General features: G+C 36.0%; 1 protein-coding gene across 16 annotated transcripts in view; it reads left to right on the top strand.

Annotated features, from left to right (window-relative positions):
* The window catches only part of SGIP1 (SH3GL interacting endocytic adaptor 1), a 211,995-nt gene that overhangs the window by 164,064 nt on the left and 29,324 nt on the right, over positions 1–18,607 (top strand). For all 16 annotated transcript variants that reach the window (XM_036255792.1, XM_036255785.1, XM_036255793.1 and 13 more), the window contains one exon: positions 17,684–17,795. In XM_036255792.1, coding sequence (XP_036111685.1) covers positions 17,684–17,795 — 112 coding nt within the window. The remainder of the gene's footprint in view (positions 1–17,683; positions 17,796–18,607) is intronic.

Raw genomic sequence — 18,607 nt, 5'->3', positions numbered from 1 at the left:
ATATTTTTATTGATTTTAAAGAGAGAAGAAGGGAGAGAGAGAGAGAGAGAGAGAGAGAGAGACATCAATCTGTTGCCTCCTGTCTGCAACCCATGCTAGAGGGAATTGAACCCATAACCTTTTGTTGTACAGGGCAATGCTCCAACCAACTGAGCCACACCAGCCAGGGCAAGCATAGTTGTGTTTTAAGAATGGAGAAGGTTTGTTTTCATCATTTATGTACATTAGTCTCAGATATTTTTAGCTAGTGTAACCTGAAAGGATTTTTAAATTTTTCTGCTGTAATGATAAAATGACATGGAAATGGTGACATGTTAAATTGCCCTGAGAATAGTGCCCCTACCCAAGTTTTTATACTAAAAAAACAAAACAAAAAAAAAAAAAACCCTGCCAGTCAGTAGGTTTTATTGAATAGTATTTCAAGTGTATTCTTCCTCAGCACTCTCCTTTTACCCACATTTTTTATTATTAATATGAATTACCATTATCTTCAATTCTCTATTCAGGGAATGTAGAAAAGGAAGAAAGATTCTCATGCCAAAAAAATCACTTTTTCTAAATTCTTTTAAAGTATTATATATGAAGATATAAATAAATAATAAATAAATAAATAAATAAATAAATAAATAAATAAAGTCCCATGTACCAAGAGGTCGCTGGTTCGATTCCCGGTCAGGACACATGCCCAGGTTGTGGACCAAATCCCCAGTGGGGGGCATGCAGGAGGCAGCCAGTCAATGTTCTCTCTCATCGATGTTTCTCTCTCTCCCTCTCTAATATCAATAATGAAAACAAAACTTTTTTTTAAAATAATAAGGTATTATTTATTGGCATCTAAATAGTGTGTTTCTAGTGCTCAAAACTGTACCATGGCTTATTCATTGCTTTGTTCTTACAATGCTTTAGGCAACTTAGTCACTCAGTAAGGGTTTGAGCCACTGACTCACCAGCTAACTGGTGATGAACACAGCTTATGAGTTTCTTTGGAGATAACGTGAGGTGCTGCACACTTCCAAATTTAATTTAAATAGAGATGTAGGAAAGTTGTAGACAACTTTTTAACTCAAAAGAGTTCCAAAACTTTTCTTAATGTTAGACTTTTATAAACAATTTCACTGAAATCTTCACCTATGTAAATTAGGTTAATAAAAAAAATCAAGGTTCCAAAAAGTAATAACTTTTAAAATTTATTTATCCAAAAGTATATCCTATTGAAGCTATCAACTATTCTTCTGAGGTGGGAGGAAGGGAAAGATATTTTTATGACAAGTAGAAAATGTGACTGTTAGATATTTGAACAGTTCTCTAGGGCATTTTAACATCAAGATGTCTCTAGAAAAGTGCTGTCCCTCTCCTTGGTTAGCTTATTTAACTACAAAATCATCTTGTACCTGGTAATGAAAACAAACCCTGCAACCATACATTCTTGAGTGTCCTTGTGTCTAAATATCATCTCTATCCTCTGTGCTCACAGCCTCTTGCACACTCATCTATCTCTAGGCTGCTCTGTGCTTCTCTTGACTGTTCTTACTCCCATAACGCCTTCAGGAATGTCATCTCCTCAGCAACATCCTCTCTACATTCTAGGGATTTCTGCCAAAATCGCCCACCTGTTTCCTTAATTGTATCCCAACTCTCTCTAGGGACCAGCACTTCTTCTGTAGTGTCTCCATGGAAAATTCTTCAGTTCTACAAGTCTGGCTCCATGGCCTCTTTGACTCTTAACCTATGTACCAGATAGGAAAATTGCAGATATCAAGCCTAGAAGAAAAACATCGGCTTCTAGATGGCTGTTACTGCAAATACAAGTTAACGCAGAGATGATGTACTCATTGCCTCTTTTCCCTGAGTGCTGCCTCTGAAGCCTTCCATCCTCTCCTAGGTGTGCATCCTTCTCATTCGTCTTGCAATCTTGTATTTCTTTCTCCTCTTCTTCCTCCTGGCACATAAACATAAACACTCAAAACTGAATATAATGTGACCCTGAATGGGTTTTTAGCATTTGTGTGTACATCAAATGAAAACGTAAGGACTTATATAAATCTTTAAAATAATTGAGTAATACATTTTGTATTTCTTATGAATAAAAAGTTGTTTTTATAGGATACTTTATTTTTCTTTTTTAATGTTGTAGTAGGTCTTGAGAAAAATTTTAGTCACCTACCTACACCCACAGTCAACTTATAGAGATATGTTATGTTCAAAAGAAGGAATTAGTTGTCCATTATGACATTATAGAATTTAATTTAAAATACTCCTCATGGTGGCTTCAATATGCATATGCCTAGTCATAGTCACAGTTAGTGTCTTTTAGCAGGAGTTGGACTGTCCTCATGTGCTTCTATGTATATGTACAAAATTGATTATGATGGCTGGGCAGCAAAATAAGGTTTCCCACTAATTTATCATTAAATTAATTTTCCACTAATTTCCACAAAATGATAAAGTTTTTACTAATTCTGCAGTTGATACATATCTGATTGAAAAAACAATGAACAAATTTGTAGACTAAGACCTTGATAATATTGCTATAAAGACAAATGTTTTTATGACTGTATTCTTTTAATCAGCAAGTGTTTATTGAGTGCCTACTATGTGCATGGTACTATGAAAGACATTAGGGTTATACTAGTGAACATGAAAGATGTATTCCTGTCTTCATGGAGCATGGAAGCCAGACATTAAATAAATAGTTACAATAATATGTAGGGAGCCCTGGCCGGTTTGGTTCAGCAGTTAGAGCATTGGCCTGAGGACCAGAGAGTCCCAGGTTCAGCTCCTGCTAAGGGTACGTACCTCGGTTAGAGTTTGTCCCCGGTCCCGGCTGGGGTCATGTGGGTGGCAACCAGTTGATGAGTCTCTCTCACATTGATGTTTCTCTCTGTTTTCCCCTTCCCCCTCCTGCTCTATCTGAAGATAAATCCTCAGGTGAGGATAAAAAAAAATAATAATAATATGTAGAGAATGTTAATAATTCAGAAAATAGGGTGCTTTGGAGGCATCCAATAGGGAGCCCTAACCTGTCCTAGAAATTAGGTATAGCTTCCAAAGAAAGAAAAGCGAATGGCATTGAAATCTGCACAGAGTCTGCTTTGAAGAAATTTAAAATATTGCTATGTAGAGTCCTAATATAAATACTTATGAAATACGTAAATATTAACCTAAGATATATTGGGCATTTACCTAGATATTAGCAATAGAGAATCACCAGTTAACTTATATCAGTTTACTCTAAGTACACACACACATACACACATATACATACATACAGAGAAAAAGATATGGAATATATATATGTAGGAGAGAGAAAGAGAAAACTGTGTGTGTGTGTGTGTGTGTGTGTGTGTGTGTATGCATTGGCTCTGGAATTAGCCTTCTGCATCTGAATTATAGCCTCAGCATGATGTGTGACTTTAGGTAAGTTATTTAAGTCTGTTTCCTTCTCTGGAAATTGGAATAGTGGTAGAACCTAATTCACAGGTTGCAGTCAAGATTAAACAGTTAAGTACTGAGGTCAGTGCATGCAAAGTGCCCAGTAATGACCATCTATGACCACTATTGTCCAACTCTCACATCCCTTGCTTGTAACATGGTTGTGTTTTATTTAGGTCTTGCATGCTTTGGAGAAGGTTGGGTTATAGCATTCTAGTCTTCTTCCACATAAAATATCTGGCAACTAGATCTACTGTGAGTTGCTACACGGCCTCCCTGCTTATCAGGGACATGGGACAATCTTCTCTTTACTGCTTATGGTGCAGGGAAATGATTTGGAACCAGAATGCCTCCTGCCTCCACCAGATCCTGTCATTATAGCTGACTTGTTGACACTAATGATCTGCCTCATGATACACTTCTGGAGGGGGGTGAGGGGGCGGTGTTAATGACAATGGGAGAGGTGGAAGAAAATGTTACCAACTCTTTTATTAAAGGATTTGTAAATCATGGCATTTCAGCAGATTTGACAAGTAATTTCAAACTTCCTGAGAAAAGAATGGAGAAGCCAAGAACCCCCAGGGGGAACTGCCTTACCTATGTGTGGTTGTTAGCCTTCATCATGAAATGACTTTTTATTATGTGTCTTCTAAGAAGAGCTGTCCATAGATTGAGGCTGCCCACACCACTGTACTCTTGACTCAGACTTCCCCCTTCAGAGAGGAGAACTGACATAAGAATGAAGAAATGATCCAAACAGGTGATATCAAGGCTCAGGAGAATCTCCATTGCTAAGCCCTTTTAATGTGTATGGAATGAATATATTTAATCAATACCATATATACCCTTAACAGACTTTAGTCAGTTACTTGTGAAAGACCTTTATAAACTATAAAGTACTATATAAATGTAATCATTTCCTAAAATAATAACTATCATTAATTAATATTTAATATGTGCTAAGCATTTTATATTCATGGCTTCATTTATTAAATCGAAGATTAATTTCGAGTCATCAAGACATAGTGTTTAAGATAAGTCATTGCCCTTAAGATTCTAATTCTTCTGTGTCTTTTTTTTTTTTCTTTATTGATTTTACAGAGAAAGGAAGGGAGAGGGAGAGAGAGATGGAAACATCGATGAGAGAGAACATCGATTGGCCGCCTTTTGCATGCCCCCCACTGGGGATCTGGCCCACAACCTGGGCATGTGTCCTGACCGGGAATCAAACTGGCAATCTTTTGGTGCATGGGTCGATGCTCAACCACTGAGCCACACCGGCTGGGCCTTCTGTGCCTTTAACTATATTGCAGCATGCATGTGGTAGGAATTTCTGCTAGAGCATGGGCTTTCAGCAAGCTGGTTTGCATAGATTTCTTCCTCCTCTGCTGGCTCTGCTGTACTGTCACCAGGACATGAGTTGATATGGCCCTGGGGCTTGGTTTCCTGCTGGCATGCATTCACACAGATAGGGTGTGCTATTTACAATAGCAGTTCTTGATTTTTCTATTCTGAGTGATTACAGCGTGGCTTCCCCTAAGATCTGATTTAGAGGCTTCAGATATGCTCTGAAAAACCACAAAGGGTTATTCTGGAGAAGAGTCACAAGGAGCAAGGGTGATATTCATTTCTTCAAGGATGTTTTGGTAATTTACAGGAGTTGTAATCATCACTGGAGAAGGTGTGTCCAGGAAGAGGAAGAATGTGTATTTAATGTTGATTACTCCTTTCCTTAGATTTTTGCCTTTTTTAGACTCCGCTCACAGCCTATATTCATCATGAAATTGGCATCTCAAATACAAGTTTTCAGGTAGTCAGACTACTGACTACTTCTCCCATTCATAAATCTCAGCCTCCTAGGGGAATAACTTTCTGTAGCATTCAAAATTGCTGGCATCCACTTTTTAACTGTAAGAACAGGAACCAATCAAGAAATAAAGACGAAATTTCTATTTATAATTTTTTGTCACAATATTAAAGTATAATGCATGCTCATTATAAAAATTTTAGAAAAACAGAAAAGTTTAAAGAAAATGAGATAATCTATCATCAAGTAACCACTGCTATCATTTTGGTGTATTTTATTTCTAAGATTTTTCATATGTATGTGACTGTGTGCATTTGTAGTTTATATTTTCATGCAGCATAGAATTATGCATCCTTTTATTTTAACATATGATAATGTCCCCCATGCTGTTAAGACATATTTGAAAATAACCCATAATTTGTTTTATCCTAATTATGACATTGACTTTAGCACATTACTTTTAAAACATTCAAACAATATGGGAAAGTATAGATAAAAGAGTAAATACAGAGAAAGAAGGAAATCTTACCATTTGCAATAACATGGATGGCTCTTGAGGGCATTATGCTAAGTGAAATTAGCCAGACAGAGAAAGACAAATACTGTACAGTATCACTTATATGTGGAGTTTAAAAAAAAAGATAAGCAACCTCACAAACAGAGAGAAGAAAAGTGGCTGCCAGGAGCTGAGGGAGATGGAGAAATAGGGAAAGGATGGTAAAAGGGTAGACTTTCAACTATAAGCCGATGGTAAAACATGTGGACTAGAGTTGACACTATTGTACAATTGAAATTTACTAAGAGACAACAGTGGAACGTGCTCTGTTAGTAGCTGCCAAGTTTTTTTATATTGATTACAAGATGCATCTCAGTTTCAAAAGTGTTAAAATGTTTTCAAAAATAGGATATGTACAATTTTATGCAAATAGAATATATAATCTGTTCTGTAACTATAGGTCAATAGTAGCCATTCACATTTACTACATGCAGTGTGTGTGTAGATATACATGTATGCATATATACATATACATCTGTATAATCATGTTCATGGTTCCATAGCATTATATTAATGTACCTGTCTTTTATTAATGGATATTTAGTATTTTATCCTTATCTTGCTCTTATGTCAAATGGTACAATGAGCAGCCTTAAAACTATATCATCATGTATGTGTCTGAATTTGTCCTAAAGATAAATTGTTAAATATGGAATTACTACGTTAAAGGGAATGCACGTTTTTAGATATCACTCCATACTACCAAATGTCCCTCCAAAAAGTTCATACCAGGATTATGATTAACAATTTTTCCATGCCCTTATCAACACTGAGTTATGTCCGTTTTTATCACCTTTTCCAACCTAATAGGGAAAATGTGATAAGTGATTTTTTTTTAGCTCCATTGTCAGTTACTGAAAACTTTTAAATATCTGCATCACATTTCATTCTCTCATAAATCATGACTTACCTAACTTCTGTTGTTAGACATTTAAATTGCTTCCAGTTGTCCCACATGCAATGAACACCTTTGCACATATTGTTTGTCCTTAAGATATTTTCTTAGAATAGATTCTTAAAATTGGAATCATGGGCTAAAATTATGAAACTTCTAAACATTCATGCTACACATTGCCAAGCAGTTTTCTAGAAAGATTATACCCTTTTACTTCCACCATTATAGTACAGTGCCTATTTCATTATATTCTCATAAGCATGAAGATGTTTTCTAACCTGAAAAGGTAAGACATTCTTTCTGCCTGTTGCATCTCTTTAGTTACAAGTGAGGCTGAACGTGTTTTTATACATTTTTATTCATTTGTGGTTCTTCAGTGAATATTGCGCTCCTTTTTAAAGGTCTTCATGTCTCCCACTCGTAATTGAGAAAGACTCTAACAGGCTGATAACATGCCAGTGATGTCAACTCCAAAGCTATGCCTTAAAGTGGCAACCACCTTCCTGAAAATACACACCAGACTTTTTGCAGAAAAACACACTCCACCTGCCCAACGTGCTTGGATGTCTATTTCAGAACCTTTAAGTCTCCCTGTTCCTTAAACACTCCTTGGATTTCTTCTTGGAGCTCAAGGACCCGTGCCACTGTCCCGACCATTGTATTCTGGCTGTGCTCCTGTTTGGTTTGAAGCCTAAACTAGGCTCACCCTAGCTTCTCTGACTATATCCTTGGACTATATTTGCCCCTTTCCTGCCTCAGTCCAGGGACTTCCCACATTCTTCATGCGAGAATAGTTCTACTGGCCTGACCAAGTTCTCATCCTCCCCTTTCCTGTACTTTGTTCCTGTGTATGGTCCTTACTTGATATTCTTGATTAGATTACCTATAACTATGACACCACAGATATTATTCACTCAGTGTAAGCTTGAAGAAAGAAAAACAAACTATTAATTATTCTTCAGCAAAACCAGTGCCTTAGAGTTTTTTCCAAAAGAGCTGATGAGGTGTACAAGGTCAAGAATATCCACGGCCCATTAAAACTATAAACCAGTGTGTCTCAAACTTTTTCTTTATCCTCCCTCCCTTACCCAGGGAGTCTTTTTAGGCCTTTGTTTTTCCATAATTGTTCCCCAATAGAATTTTAATATTACAGATATTCTGTACATTTGATTATGTACTGTGTGCATATCTGTGTGCTTTATATGTAAAAAGGTGAGATTCATTTTACCTTCCCCCAAGAACCACTATTCACCTCCTTTGGGATGAGACTGTCCCACTGAGAATACCTGTTGTACATCCAGCTGGATATTGGAGCAAAGCGTATTATCATGAACGGGAGAACATTGATAATGCAGGGTAGGGTTTACTAATACAATTGAAGTTAGATCTGGTTTTCATTCCCAACACATCATTTGCTGTAGAGCAAGTTAACTTGAGCAAACTGTTTAATTTCACTAAGCTTCAATTTCCTCAATGGTAGTATGTACATAATAATGATTTGTGCCTCAAAGAGATATTTTGAGAATAGAAGACATAACTATGCATGTCAAGTATTTAGCACAGTGGTCATCATATACAAGTGCTCTACATAAGTCAGCCCTTGATATCATTACTTATATTCCTTGTGACACCATGTTCTACCTGGCTCAGCTTCAGACGTTTGATCAAATACATTCTCAGTGCTGTCTATATGAAACTGTCTAGGGTTTGATTGTGTGAGTCCTCATACCTAAGACATTTCATTATGGCTTTGTCTCCTCCCTTATGTCCATTTTAAACAATAGTTCTTTTGTGGATTGTGTTTAATGTGACATTGATGGTGAAAACAAAGTATAATATTTCCATTTTCTGAGTCATACATTATTTTAGGATGTTAATTAGTGCATTAATGTTGGCTAACAGTTTGGGAACTATAAGCAAAGACTCGGTTTGAAGAAAATTCTCTGTAAAACACAACAAAAATATCAGCCAATCATGTTTCTAGTCAGAGTGGAATTTGAAAAGCAAGAAATATATGTACATGAAATATATATATATATATATATATATATATATATATATATATATCCAGACCAGGTAAACAGGGACATATGAACAGGAAGACTGAAAATAACTCTAATTCTGTTTTATACCCAGAAACTCAGTACCCTTCATTCTATTTTATGATAATTGACTTTCTTAAGTGTGCTATCCTCCTTTGCATGAAGGTGAGTGCCTTGCACACTGAAAAGTACGTAATGGGTATAAGTCAGCCCTTAATATTATTACTTATAAAAAGTATGCAATGGGTATAAGTCACCCAGTGCCACTGTGAGTCAAGATGAGACCTATGTGGCTCCTTATATGGAAAGAACGTAGAGTTAAGTGGACCTGCATTTGAATCCTGACTCTACCACTTATTGTCCGTGAAAATGTGGGCAAATGACTAGCTTCTTTCAGACTTGGTTTCTTGATTTGTAATATGTAGAAAGCACACTCCATGAAGTCGATGAAAGTGATGGTTTAAAGTAATTGTCAATTGACAATTAATAAAACTATTAATAACTGAATAAGAAGGGAAAAAAATGAAGCTTAAATCATAGCCACTTCAAAAGAACATCAGGAAATTGAGAGGCCATTAGGAAAATTTATAAAACTCTCAATAAACTCTGCAAAGATGGCTCACTTAATGACCATGATTGAAAGCGAAATTTGAACCTAGATTGTTGTGTAGAGCTTATAATTCTATTTTATCAGAAAAATATGCTCTTTCTCAAAATATCAACACACATCATTTTTGTTCATTCTAAGAACCCATTAATTATTTGCTCATGTGCTAATAAAAATTATTTTCACAAATACAGTTTATGAGAATTTAGAGTTCCAAACAAGCCTCTTATCACTATGTACTATGAAATTAGGAGCCATTTAAATACACTTATTTTTAGGTAACTTTTTTTTATAATGACTATTCTTAGATAACAAGAATAATTCTATATCATATTTAATCTTCATGACATCTGTAGAGGATATTATCTCCATTTTACAGAGATAAAATAATGAATCTGAACTTCAGAGAGATTAAGTAATTTGCTCAAGATCACACAGTAAGTGATAAAGTCAGGATCCAACTTTAATTCAATATGATTTTTTTGTCTTTATCATTGAATTATATAGAATTTACTCTATAAGTTATCATAGAGTTTAATATAATTTATTTTTTATTATATTCCATCTAATATGATCTACTTTTTTTTTTTATCCTCACCCAAGGACATTTTTTTTGCATTTATCTTCAGACAGAGCAGGAGGGAGAGAGGGAAGAAATGAGAGAGAGAGAGAAATACCAATGTGAGAGAGAGACATCAACTGGCTGCCATCTGCACAACCCAACAGGGCCGGGGAATGAACCACAACCGAGGTACGTGCCCTTAGCAGGAACCTAACCTGGGTCTCTCTGGACCGTGGGCCGATGCTCTAACCGCTGAGCCAAACCAGCCAGGGCATGTTCTACTTTTAAATAATAACAACAACTAACCCAGTTTTCACTCTGCTGCTTCATAAAACTCCTGGATTAATTTTCTCTTCTTTTACGTTCTGAGGCTTTTTGTTGCTTACATCTGTTTGTTCCATCTCCTTCACCCTCTAAGGTCATTTGCCACCTTAATAACATGCTTCACTTTTCTGCTGTGACCAGCAGTGCTGCGAGACGAGGTGGCTTTGTTAAAGGCAGCATACAAACATTTGTAAACTTTCTTGTACTTTTACTCAATTTCTGTTCCTGAGTATTTTGCTTTTCTTTCTCCTTGTGTTTGTGTGTGTGTATGTGTGTATCTTTCTCTTTCTCTTTTAAAAATCTCTGTCCCTCTTTCTTCCCTTTTTCCTTTAACATTTTATATACCCAGTCTATACTCCATACCCACATTCATATTTTAGTTGACTACTTAGGTAATGCTTCTACAAATCAAGGACTTTATTGTTTTTTTAAATCCTAACCCATGGATATTTTTCTGTTTATCTTCAGGTAGAGTGGGAGGGAGAGAGAAAAACATTGATGTGAGAGGGACACATCGACTGATTGCCTCCCGCACAACCCCAACCGGGGTCAGGGATGAACCGCAACCAAGGTACATGTCCTTGACTGGAATCGAACCTGCAACTCATTGGTCTGTGGGCCGACGCTCTAACCATTGAGCCAAAGCAGCCAGGGCTAGGACTTTATCTTTTAAAGATTTCATACTTTTATTATGATTTCTTTTTGCCTTAATATGTGTATGTGTGTGTGTGTGTGTGTGTGTGTGTGTGTGTGTGTGTGTGTGTGTGATCTTGCTTGGTGATGAGAGTCACAGAAAACTGCTTTTCAGAAAATGTCCTCACACACTATGTATCCCTTTCCATTTCTCAGATTCCATAAGTGTAAATGCCAATTGCTTTCCAGGACCCTGGAGTTGCTATTTCGTCAGAACTCCACAAGCTAATGGCAGCAATTCATCCTTCTGGGCTACTACAAATGCCTAACATAATTTTGCTCTGACAGTATGGTCCTAGAGCAGAAAGAGTAGACACAAGTGTGGGATCCAGAGTCAGGCAGTCCTGCTTAGAGTTTGTATCCCAGTTCCATTCTTACTGCTTACTAAATGGGTGGCTGTGGGACAAGGCTACTGTATGATGTGAAACCTCAATTTACTCATCTGTAAAGCAGGGATAATAGTGGTAGTTGAGCCTTATAGGGGTATTATCAAGATTAAGAGTTAATATAAGTAAAGCTCCTTGAACAATTCTTGATATACAGGAAAAATGACAGAAGTTTTTGTTGCTGCTACTACTGTTGTTGTTAGAGTCAGGAGACCTAGGATTGATTTTCAGCTTTGCCACTTACTAGCAGAGTGACCTTGATCTAGTGCCATAGAGATAATTATACTGAACTGTATTATTCCTTCAATGTATAAAGAATATAAAGCAATATCTGTGTTTGATATTCTATTTTATTGAAGGACCAACATCATAAATACTGTTTCCACTTTGAATTCTTTAAAAATCATCAGATAGTAATATAATAATTATAATAATAAATTGTTTTCTAACTTTATATAGTGGTTTATCTTTTATTTTTATTCAATATTATAGTTTCCTTCCTTACTGTAAGCTCCATGAAGGGTAGGGGATGTCTTATACTTTTCTGTGTGTCCTTTAGTACCTAGTACAATGTCTAATTACTACAGGAACTCACACTTGAATGAATCAAAAGACAAACATGCATTCAACCAACTTTTATCTCCTATTGGTTCAAGCATTATATTAAGAAACTTAAACAGATACAATAACTACCTAAGTAATATACAAAAAATTCAGCTTCAATGCATAGAATTCATTGGTCTTATGATAACAGACTTTTAGTGATGAAGGAAACCTGAAAATTCTAGTTAGCTTCATGTTCAATGCAGAATACCATTTGTGGTATCGCTTCCCTTTGTTTTCTACCAAAACAAATACTTAACTTCAAAGAAACAACTCTAATTCACCAACCTAAGTAAAGCTTACTCTGACAGAATAACAGCAACAAAAATGATAGTAATTATATCTTTCGAGTACATACCATGTTAAGGACTTCACAAATACTATTCCATTTAATGTTCACCACAAGCTTTTAACACAGATATTACTATTATTTATTCTGTTTTAAAGATGTGGGAACTGAGTCACAGAAATTAAATAGCTTGCTTTTGGTCATACAAATTGCAGGTGGGGGAGCCAGGATTCAGAGCAATTCTGTATGACTCCAGAGCCCGAGCTCCCTTTTCTTCAACCATAGAACAACGCCCCTACCCTGCTTATTTGGCAGTTAATCTTGGGTGAAAAAGTTTCATAGCGCTATCACTTTATTGTCTTAAGCTCTTGTTTGCTTATGTTATTATTATTAGTTTTTCTATATGTTTATGTCTTATTTCCTGCAAGTTTTCATATTTGTGTCTCCACCATTATCTTGCACATAGTAGAGGCTCAGTAAATGCTTCACAGATTCTCTCCAAACTTCCAATGAAGAGATTCTATTTTCAGAGCAGTTTCCCTGTAGAAAGTTGTTCCTACTGTTTAAAATTTTTTAAATACCTATAAACAACTTAAAAATCCTAGGATTCTAAAACACGGATAGTATGTGTTCTGTTGCCTTTATTCTATGATTGAGAAAATCTAAAGTTAATTGAATTGCCTAGGGTCACAAAGCTATTAACTTACAGGTCCATGACCATGAACTCTGATCCCTTGAATCAATGTCTGGTAATATTATTTCAGATATTTAAAAAGTAGTTTCCAGGCCCCTCTTAGTCCTCTTAGGCCATGAGGTTTGAATTTTTCACCATCTTAGTTACTCTTCTGGTTTTAACCAGTTTTCTAATAATATTAACAAAGACTCTCTAAGGTACTGAGGGGAATAGAAGTATTCATGTATTACTAATAGCATTTTAATCTTTATGTAAAATAATCTGTCATTCTTAGTAGTAAAAAATGTATCTGCCTTATGGTTTGGTTATCTCACATTATAGTAATAAAACTATATCTTAAGGAAATAATTAAAAAGAAGAACAATTTATTTAAAAAATTGATTTAGAATAATGCTACTCAGAAATGGCTCAACATTTGGAGAATATTTGTAGACTAATATATGCTTGTCAGAAATGATATATAGACTAGATAGAAATAAAGAAAATTATGTAATAAAAGAAAAAGGTAAAATAAAAATGGCATATTCATTGTAATGTTTAGGGATATAAAAAAATTAGAGTTGTAAATTATGGATCCTTTAAGATAAAGGGTACTTTGTAAAGTTTTGGTGTTTTTTCCTTCCCTGACATTACTGATTAAATCTTCGATAAGGACTATAGTGCCCAGAAGTGAATGTACCTACAGTGTAGAGTTGTTGGAGGGAGTAGGAGGAGGTAGGCCATGAGGGATAGATCTGGATCAGACTGCATGTCTTAGTCCGTTCTGGCCGCTATAACAAAACCACACACTGGGTGGCTTATAAATAACAAAAATTTTATTTCTCACAGTTTTGGAGGCTATATGTTCAAGGTCAGGTTGCCAATACCATTGGATTCTGATGAAAGCCTTCTTTCAAGTCGCAGACTACAAAGTCTCATTGTGCCCTCACATGGTGGAAGGGATAAGCTAGCTCTCCAGGGCCTCATTTATATGGGCACTAACACCATTCATGAGTGCTCTGCCCTCATGACCTAATCATCTCCCAAAGGTCTCACCTTCTCATATCATCTCCTTGGGCATTAGGTTTTCAGTGTATGAATGTTGAAGTACATAAGCACCAGACTATAGCAACACAGATAGTCTTATACACCATTACACTGAAGAGTTCAGGCGTTAGCTTATAGATAAGTGTTCTAATTACCATCTGATCTGCTTTAAACAAAACACTCAAACAAAAAGCAGTGAAACCATCATTTCCGGTGATCTGTCTGTTACTCATCCACTGCTATGGCCCAATATGCAAAATGTTTGGAACCCAACAAAAGAAAGCTGATTATCAACTAAACCCCCAAATATTTTTTCACATGTTCTTCTACCAAACCTGTTTTCCCCAAACTGCAATTGTTTGATAAAATTTTAATCTTGATATATAAAAATTCCACATTTGTTTTTGCTGATGTTTTGTCAGTTCCAGCTTAGTATTCCAAAACTTTGAAATAATTTTGAGAATGCTCAATGAGTCATCATTATTTAAGATAACTTCTGTAGTATCTTAATTTGTGATAATAATCATAAAAATAGCTCATCATTAAGTGTTCACTATGGACCAAGCACTGTGCTAAATGCTTTACCTTATTTTATCCTCAGAACAGGCCCACAAAGTGATTATGATTACATCATCCCTGCCAAAGATCATATAGATAACAAGGGTCAGAGACAAGAGTTAATCCCAGGTTTGTCTGATACCAAATCCCATGCTGTAGCCACAGCAATGAACCATTCTGACCATATTTTTTAGTTTTACCCAAGGCACTGAAGAGCCCAAACTAAGATCTCTGAGATAGTCCACTAGAGAATTCCTGATTCATGTTCATTGGATATTGTGATTCACCTCATTCACAACTCACTTGATGAGACTATTATCCACCCAATTTCACGACTTTATTCACAAGAATATCATGGAAGACTATGAATGCTTTGCAGAACTGAAATGTATTGTGCATGACATTCTTTATCTACTAACTGGCATTTTTCACCAATTTTTATCACTTTCTTACTAAGAGGTCATCTCACCTACATTATTATCTCCCTCCACTAAATTATCCACAACACTAGCTAGAGTGATCTAAACTCAAGCCCTCTTGTAACTGCCCTATTTCAAATACTTCAGAGCCCTCCCATCTTGTATAGAGGGTGTTCTTAACTTCAGTTTCAGGATCCCAAGGACTTTAAGAATTTTGTAATTCTTTTTCGAATTATATAAATGTTGTATATATGTGCATTCTACTCAGAAAAGCATTCATAGATTTGTATTAGATTATCAAAAAGTAACTGTGATTTTAATACCTATAAATCACTTATAAAATAAAGACAAATTTTTCTAAATATTTATACAAACCTCTTCGTGATCTAATTCCTAACCCCCTAAGCCTCATCTCCTTCTATGTCTCGCCCTTCAATACCCACCACATTCAAATACACACATTCACAAACACATACATATACACAATAATAATAATAATGATAATGTCACACTTCCTGTGGTTTCTCAAAATCTCGTGTGAACTGAGCAAACACATGTCCACCTGTGTACATGCTGGACTATCTCCTTTCTTCCCATCCTGAGATCCCAGTCATCCTCAAACCTCAGCTACCTTTGTACCTTCTCCGTGAAACCTTTCCTGACCCATCCAAACCGGAAGTGCTTTCATCGAGCTTTGCTCAGACCACTCTTAAAGCATGTATCAAATCGCTCTAATAATTTGATTAAAGATCTATCCCTTCACAGAAATTCCAAGTTCCAATCATATGGTGCCTATGGCCCTGACATAATGGTGAGAACCCAGCCCCCTTGCCAAGTTTTAACCAACAGTTAAGGAAACTGTTCTACTTCAGGAGAGTGACCTAGTATTCACTCAATAAATATTTGAACAAATAAGTGAACAAATAAACTGAGCAACACTATTACAAAACAATGGCCTCTGTTTATAGTGTGCCTTCTTTATTTATAGATGTGCATAACTTTTCCTTTCTGAGATCCAACAATGGATCATTTATTTCATTAAAGGTAAATGTAATCCTGGCTCTGTTTTACAGAATATGGAGGTCTCACAAAAAAAGCTCATGTCATAGTTTCTTCTTTCTAAATGTTTACAATCTTATGGGCAGCAAAGGCTCAGACATGTGTACTCCATCTTAAGTCTCATCATTGGTACTTCAATTGTTTACTTGCCCTCAAATGGTGCTATAATTCCCTGCTGAGGCAGCAAAATAATATAGCCCTCAGAGCCTAAACTTTGAACTTATACATATCTGAGTACCAATCTTAAATATCCTGTGTTCCAACCGTGCAAGACAGAACAAGTTGTATAAACTCTGAGCCTTTTTATACAAACCTCTCGAATCAACTACAAAATGAAGATAATGCTTCCTTCATAAGTTTACATAGATAATATATGTAAAATACATGGTAAGTATGCAGCAAGTAATGGCGAGGAGAGAGTTATGCAAAGGGCAGCACATTGAACTGTAACTCCTCAGGACAAGGATTATCTTTCATTTCTCTTTGAACCCCCAGCACTATAGTACCTGCTACATAGCAGAGAGTAAGCAAATGTTTGTTATGACCAGTTACCAAGTACTAGATGTCAAAAGCCAAGGAAAGATAGAAAACTTTATTGAGAAGAGAGATATACAAAGGGTGGATTTTTTTTATAGCCAGAAAAGACAGAAGTGACTGAGATACTGAAGATAAAAGAAGTGTAACATAGAGTTTGGGAACAGAAGCAGTAGCATTGGGATATAATTAAATACTTTGTAATTACTAAAACTTGACTGTTCAGTATCATGCTTAGAGATTAATAACAAAGATAATGCCAAACCTTACTCCTTTTGAAAACCTCAAGTTGTATCAAAACCAAAGAAGAAAATGTTTCATTTAAACAAACTATATGATATAATAAGAAAAACATGAGTTTTAGAGGGCAGCAAATCTAGGTTTGAATTTTAGTTTTGCCACTTAACTAACTTTATTGTCTTGGGCAAGTCACTGACCTCTTTGAGCTTCAGTTTTCTCTTCTATAAATTAGGAATAATAATGTTATCCCCCAGGGCTGATGTGGGGGTGAATGATATCATTCTTGTAAGGTGTCCAGTGCAGTGACTGGTATGAAGTGAGTGTTCAATAAACATGAGCACTGCTGTTATTTTTAATAGTGTAAATTGATACATTTATGTCTTTGTGCTAAGTCAAGGTGTACATTTTGGTTGTACATTTTTTTTGGATGTGTAAGCTTGAGCCTACTTGATCTGAGGATAATTGGGAAATAATCCAGAATTTTTGAAATGGAAAGAATCCAGAAAAGGACAAAGTGTAACATGCTACTCTATGGCTGCTTGTCTGTTTAACAAGAAGAAATGCTAAAAGTTTTATGGGTAATTGTATAGGGTGAATGCTCAAATAGGAAGCTAGTACTTTTCTTTATTAACTACCTGTGTAGAAACTGTCATGCAAATACTGCCTTGTGCTTTATGCAAAACATTGAAAACCCTAGGACTTTATTCTTCTGCTTGGATTGTTTTCTGGAGTAAAATACATAACTGAATTAATTCCAAGTGTGTTTGTCTGTAAACCAGCCAAATATTTGTTTTTAAATACTTGAGCTCTATGTTGAATATACAGAGGAATTACAGTTCTTAGCACATTACTTTTTTTTTCAGTAGTAGATTTTATTCTTTAATCCTTTAGTATAGTTCCACATATACTAAAACATCTTTTATGCCCATTTTAATGAGAGTTTTTTATTTCATGCAGGTTCCTCCAGGGGACCCAGCCCCCTAACCATGGGGGCCCAGGACACCCTCCCTGTCGCAGCAGCATTTACAGAAACAGTCAACGCCTACTTCAAAGGAGCAGATCCAAGCAAGTAAGCCTGGAGCCTGGCCCACTCTGTCCTCCAAACTCTGTCTGTTCAGTGGAGGATACCCTAAAACAGCTACTTAATCCCTTGTGGTAAAACCAAAAGAAATCCAACTAACATTAATAAGTGACATACCTAGAATGGAAGAGAAAACTTAATTAGAAAATATTAATTCACTGCTTTTTTTTTTTTTTTTTTTTCACTATTCAAGGTTTATTTGGCATTTTAGTTGGTATTACACTTGGATAGTTGGCTTCATTATTTATATGTAGACTTTTTTTTACAGTATATGGCAATGTACACTAATCTGATACGTATAGTACACAGAATAAAATTCTTCAGAACAGTTATGTCAAGACATGCAGTGCTGGATTTATACATTGGATCCCAGGATGAGACTGATTGGGGAGAAAAAAAAGTTGGACTAGGCACATTGGGTAAAGGAACCAGAAGTTGTATAACACAGTGAACACAAATCTAGTCTGAAGGGCAACTGTAGTGTGTGCAACATTGGCAGTGGTGCCTTTGAGGAAATGGCACTGTTTCACACTAACCAGTTCAGGACTACACAAGGTAAATACCATCCAGCATCAGGATACAGATGCAGGGTTTTGTGAACCATTACTGTATCTTTAGGAAACTGTTGTTTTTAGGCACAAATCAGATAAAAAGGAGATATGCACCAACTAAAATTCTGTGGTAGCCCAGACAGTGAGGTGGTATGACATGAGAAGACTTTAAAACCGCAGCTCTTTCTGGATTCCCCAAAGTGTATCTGCACTCTTCTTCAAACGGGCCTCTTCCTTGGGTGTCAGAGT

Source organism: Molossus molossus, unplaced genomic scaffold, assembly GCF_014108415.1.
Source record: "Molossus molossus isolate mMolMol1 unplaced genomic scaffold, mMolMol1.p scaffold_m16_p_12, whole genome shotgun sequence".
Lineage (NCBI taxonomy): Eukaryota > Metazoa > Chordata > Mammalia > Chiroptera > Molossidae > Molossus > Molossus molossus.
This window is presented reverse-complemented; position numbering and strand designations above follow the sequence as displayed.